Source organism: Rhipicephalus microplus, unplaced genomic scaffold (assembly GCF_043290135.1).
Source record: "Rhipicephalus microplus isolate Deutch F79 unplaced genomic scaffold, USDA_Rmic scaffold_88, whole genome shotgun sequence".
Lineage (NCBI taxonomy): Eukaryota > Metazoa > Arthropoda > Arachnida > Ixodida > Ixodidae > Rhipicephalus > Rhipicephalus microplus.
In genome coordinates, this window is record NW_027464660.1 from 464803 (window position 1) to 470863 (window position 6061).

A 6061-nucleotide genomic window follows, 5' to 3' on the forward strand; every position below is an offset into this window, starting at 1 on the left:
TGCTCCACTCTCACCACCGTCAGAACATTTCTTCAGAGATATCAGCCAAAAGAAAAAAGCGCTGCACCACCATCGGGTGGGCTCGAACCTCAAACCTTTCGGTTAACAGCCAATCGCGCTAGCCAATTGTGCCACGGAGACAGTCGTGCTCCACTCTCACCACCGTCAGAACATTTGTTCAGAGCTATCAGCCCAAAGAAAAAAAAGTGCCGCCCCACCACCAGGTGGGCTCGAACCTCCAACCTTTCGGTTAACAGCCGATCGCGCTAGCCAATAGCGCCATGGAGACTTTTTTTTTTTTTCTTTATTGCCGGCTTCGCACAAAAGAAATACAATTTACGATCACATTTAAACAAGTTTAAAAAAACACCAGCCTGGCTGTGACTGGTTTCATTTAAAACTGCTTCATTGTAGCCAACACATTCAACAACGACACCCATTCGGGTCTTTCTTCTCTGGAAGATAACACGTCTCTTATGTATACAATACTTTCCGTGAAGTATTCATGCGCACATCGGGCATCTTTATCTACGTGTCTTACTGCCATTCTAGTTCGCCACACGCTGTGAAGCACAAGCAACATAAACATATCATAAGGCACACCATCCTCATTTTCTACAGCCAAGAATCTAATACCGTGTGGTGTGATAGGCAAGTCCTTTTTCAAAGTACGCTGCAGAATGTCCCACAGAAAAACAGCATCCCAGCAATCAAGAAAAATGTGGTTGACAGTCTCGGGTTTCTTACAGATAAGGCAGTCCATCGACCACGGAACAAAGAAACCCTTTTCTTGTAACCATGGTTTTACGGGCAATGTTCCGCTGTGCAGCTGAAAAAAAAATGTCTTTGCACTTGCGCGTACGGTCATCATTTTCACTCTCTTCAATACGTCACGTTCAGCACCAACCTGGTATACTGATCTGTAGATAGGCTGAGGCAGCATTACGTCACGTAAATCTCTGTAAAGACGTTTTCTCTTTACAACAGATAAATATTCCATTGAAAATCTCACTTTCAGTATTTCATATGCCATTATAACTTCTCTTAAATATCCGCGTAGGTTACATTTCACAGACATACTTGATACCACATAATCAGGAATCTTATTAGAAAGTACAATTTGTAGAAATGTTCTCACAAACGGGTTACATTGGTCGCGTAAAAAAATATATCTAGACACAATTTGCTTGAGGAAGAGGTGAGCCAATCCTAAACCGCCATTTCTTAGTGAATGAAATAAGTTTGTTCGACTCGTACGCTCCCAAACCGACCCCCAAACAAACACAGCTAAGACTCGATGCAATTTCTGCACATTTGCTCTCGACATAAATAGGAACTGCAGAACATACCATACTTTGCAAACAATGAACCAATTGCATGCAGTCGCTCTAGAAAACATAGAAAGTTCCCTACCACCCCAGTTTCTTGTCTTCTCACGAGTGCTCTCACATATCTCTTTCCAGTAATCATCCGTGTTTTTGTAATGCTGGAGGGGTACTCCGAGATACTTCGTCGGTACAAGTGACCAGTTCATATTTGCAAAGTTTTGTGGGGTGGTCTCCCAAGAACCATGCCACAAGCCTAGGCATTTGTCCCAGTTTACTGCACTGCCTGTCATCTTGCAAAAAAAGGCCACATGACGTATCACTTCACTGACACTTTCCTTATCGCTACAAAACACGGCGATATCGTCGGCATATGTTAGCATTTTAACTTCACTGTTCATTAGCTGATACCCTTTTATTGTTTCATTGCTAATAATCTTCATGCAGAAAGGTTCCATATATATTGCAAATAATAAAGCCGAAATGGGATCACCTTGCCGCACACCGTTTGTCACTTGAAAGCTTTCAGTAAGTCGCCCATTAATTACAATACTCGTAAAGCACTCTCTATAGGCCATTTTTACCCCGTCCAAAATGACAGACCCTACATTAACATATTCTAATATCAAAAAAAGGATATCATGATTTACACGGTCAAAGGCTTTTTCCAGATCTAATTGCAACATTGCAACCTTGCTACCAAACACATCGCAACTCTCCAGCACGCTTCTCGCTACATGAACATTTGTATTTATTGTGCGTCCTTTTATACCACAAGTCTGGTGTGGTCCAACTAGTATTTTCATCATCCTTTGCAACCTGCCTGCAAGAACCTTCATAAACACTTTATAGTCTGTGTTGGCTAAACTGATTGGTCGGTACGACTTGACGGACAATAATTTTTTGGGGTCGTCAGTTTTCGGTATGAGTATTACGTGCGTCTTTTTAAATGAGCCGGGCAGAACCTTTAATCTTATAGCCTCCGTGAAGACACGATGTAAGGCAACAGAAATAACACCTTTAAAAGACTTGTACAATGCGGCACCAAATCCATCAGGTCCCGGTGCTTTGCCAGCCGCTAGGTCATCAATAGCCTTTTCTATTTCGGACACTTCAATCGCTATCTCCAGCTGCTCTCTCTCGTTATCAGAGAGCTTTGGTATCAAATGCAGAAACTGAGCCTCAAACCCTTCCTCTGCCTTCACTTTTCGGCCAAGTATGCCTCGGAAATATTCGACAAATACTTGCTCAATTGCTGTCGCTTCACGTACAATACCGCTATCAGTTGCAATCGCTTTGATTTCATTTCGCTTGGCGTATCTTTTTTCATCCCCAAGTGCACGCTTTGTTGGTGTTTCGCCGAGAGATAATTTTTCTTCACGTGCCCTTATCACCGCCCCTCTATATTTTTCAATGTCAATTGCCTCCAATTGGTTTTTAATCTGCCTTATTTCTTTTGTGTACTTTCCTGGCATTTTACTTTCTAGACTCAATGCGAAGTCTAACTGACATTGCAAATCTTTTTCTTTTTCCTTTTTGGCTCTATGTAACACACCGGATCTTTCTATGGCTTTCATCTTTGTTACCTCCTTAAAACGCTCCCAGGCTTCAATCACGTTCGCTTGAGGCTCAGCTAACATTTTGTTAATGGAATCCTGCACAGCTTCAACGAACAATTCATCTTTTAATAATAAGTCGTTTAATTTCCACACATCCCAGTTAAAGCGTGTCTTCTTCTGTTTACACCCTATAGTGAACATTACTAAACTGTGGTCACTGAAAGACACACTTTTTACTTCATAATTCGAACATACTCGCATTAACTCTACTGACACATAGGCTCTGTCTAGCCTCGCATGGCTTTCGTTCTGAAAGTGTGTGAAGTGCTCTTCTGCAGAGAGCACATCACCAACATCTTCGAGATGACAATCTTGTACAATAGTGCAGAGTAGCGTTGCACTTTGGTCTTTTATGGCTGCTTTTTTTGCTCTGTCCTGAGGGTTGCAAACACAATTAAAGTCGCCGAGCATAATGACAATCCTGCCACAGCTAAGAAAAGTCTGTAAATTCTCAAACAATAATTTACGTTCAACTTCTTTGTTCGGTGCGTAAACACAGACAACTCGCCATTTTTTATTATTATATGTAAAATCGCAAACTATGAATCTCCCAGTACTAGACACAGTTACAGTCTCCTCAACTATACCAATAGAATTTTTAAGGAACAGTGCACAACCCGCCGACATTCCAACGGCATGAGACACACACACATCGTACCGGGCTCTAAAAGGGGACACCATTCGGTCAGTCTGATCTTGCCCTTCAACTTTTGTTTCCTGAATGGCAATAACATCGAGATCACGTTCAAGCATCAAACGACTTAATTGATACTGCCTTCGTCGAGCGGCAAGTCCCCTGACATTGAGAGTCGCAACTCTCAATTCTGCTTCGACGCTCATAGCCATTAGGACGTGAATGGCCGTCCCGGCCACATGGTTCTCACCTCTGATACTCCTTTATCACCATCAGGTCCAAGGTTCGATATGGTCTGATAGGTCCCCTCTCTTTTGATCACAAAAGTAGAGCGCCGCGCACGTTTCACGCAGCACATTATGCACACTTCACCACTGCGCTCCATTTGTTGGTGCTTCCGCCGGGTCAATACTTGTGTCACTTAATCCAGACCCCCACCTTACGGGGGCTTTTGATCTGAAGGGGGCCCCGCTGAAGGCCCCTTCTGTTGATGATCTGTCAGTCGCTGATGCAACGTCTGCTGATTCGGCACTGGTTGCTGCTGCGGCGGTTGTGTCTGTTGCACCTGGGTTGGTGGGAGGTTCTCGGCTATTCGACGTTCGCTGAGGATGTTAGGTGCCGGTCTACGGCGCACGTTCATCGCCTTGGCCGGTGGTTCCTCCACTTCTTTCGTTGTAGCTGCCTTCTGGCCTTCCGCCTCTTCCCTGGGCCTTTTACATGTATTTGACGTGTCCATGTTTTCCGACATTTCTTCCTGTGCTGCAAGCGCCGTTGTATCTTGTGTGTTCCTCGTGGATTGCACGTCTTTTGTAGAACCCTTGTCTTTGTTAAACGTCGTCTCAGCACCTGTGGGGCGTGGCGTAAGGGGCGTCAACTTGGGTTTCGGTTCCTCCCGACGCGCCCCTATCAGCTCTTCTGCTTCAGCCTCGTCCATGTGATGCTCGGAAAGTTCTTCGCCTCCCGCGGGCCCTGCTACACTTGCATATGTTCTCATACAGCCGCTCTCATTATGCCCAAAACGCCGACACACTGTACAACGTGGGGCTCGGCAATCCTTCCTAATATGACCTGTTCCGCGGCAACGCAGGCATAGCGGTGCTCTTCCCGCGACGACAACTAGCGTGAGGTCTCCGGCAATCCGCAACTGATGTGGGAGGTCATCCACCGTGAGGCCAGCTTTGAGCCTGATGCTCACCACTCGCGTCGAAGAGCCTTTGTCGGTGCATCCATACACGCGCCAGCGCTCTCGCACTATTTCGTTCACCTTGCCATAAGGAGCCAACGCTGCCCTCACCTCGTCGTCAGGAACGTTAAACAATAGCCAGTGTATCTTCAGCTTCGTATCCTGGTGGTTAGGGTCGATAGTGATACAGCGCTGGTTCTTCACCACAATGTCCCCAGCAGCGAGTATTCTCTTCTTGCCCTCCTCGTCCTTGAAAGTGATGGCCCAAACATGATTCATTTGGTACGCCCCCAAGGCAGCAACCTCGGGAAGCAAAGCCAAACGAATAAGAGCGTCCCTGAAATCCTCAACGCGATACGGCCGCGCCTTGATATCAGCGTGCAAAAAGACAGTATGCAGCGTTGAATCATTTGATGGCAGTCGGGGCAAAATAATCTGATAATCCTGTGACGATTCGTCCATGTTCCTGGTACCACGACCGAGCTGGGCCGTTGATGCCGCTCCGATATCGCCGGAGCTCATGCCGCCACGTCCGTACACTACGGTGGCCGGAAGTGGAATGATTGCGCCATGGAGACAGTCCTGCTCTACTCTCACCACCATCAGAACATATCTTCAAAGCTATCAGCCCAAACAAAAAAAACAACACACCACTCCTGGGAGGGCTCGAACCTCCAACCTTTCAGTTAACAGCCCATCGCGCTAGCCAACTGTGCCACGGAGACAGTCGTGCTCCACTCTCACCACCATCACAAATATCTTCAAAGCTATCAGCCCAAAGAAAAAAAAAAGCACCGCACCACCACCGCGTGGGCTCCAACCTCCAACCTTTCGGTTACCAGCCGATCGCGCTAGCCGAGTGCGCCACAGAGACAGTCCTGCTCCACTCTCACCACCATCAGAACAAATCTTCAAAGCTATCAGCCCAAAGAAAAAAAGCAACACACCATTCCTGGGTGGGCTCGAACCTCCAACCTTTCAGTTAACAGCCGATCGCGCGAGCCAATTGCGCCACGGAGACAGTCGTGCTCCGCTCCCACCACCGTCAGAACATTTCTTCAGAGCTATCAGCCCAAAGGAAAAAAGCGCCGCACCACCACCGGGTGGGCTCGAGCGTCCAACCTTTCGGTTAATAGCCCATCGCGCTAGCTAATTACGCCACGGAGACAGTCGTGCTCAACTCTCACCACCATCAGAACATATGTTCAAATCTATCAGCGCAAAGAAAAAAAGCAACACACCACTCCCGGGAGGGCTCGAACCTCCAACCTTTCGGTTAACAGCCGATTGCGCTAGCCAA

General features: G+C 46.6%; 2 protein-coding genes across 2 annotated transcripts; both read right to left on the minus strand.

The window, feature by feature from the left end:
* Window positions 1–384: 384 nt before the first annotated feature.
* Window positions 385–1612, minus strand: LOC142790240 (uncharacterized). The gene has a single exon (XM_075885211.1). It carries the CDS (start codon window positions 1532–1534, stop codon window positions 395–397), a length of 1140 nt encoding a protein of 379 aa, XP_075741326.1. The 5' UTR covers window positions 1535–1612; the 3' UTR covers window positions 385–394.
* Window positions 1613–3448: 1836 nt separating this feature from the next.
* Window positions 3449–5290, minus strand: LOC142790238 (uncharacterized). The gene has a single exon (XM_075885209.1). It carries the CDS (start codon window positions 5281–5283, stop codon window positions 4018–4020), a length of 1266 nt encoding a protein of 421 aa, XP_075741324.1. The 5' UTR covers window positions 5284–5290; the 3' UTR covers window positions 3449–4017.
* Window positions 5291–6061: the final 771 nt, after the last annotated feature.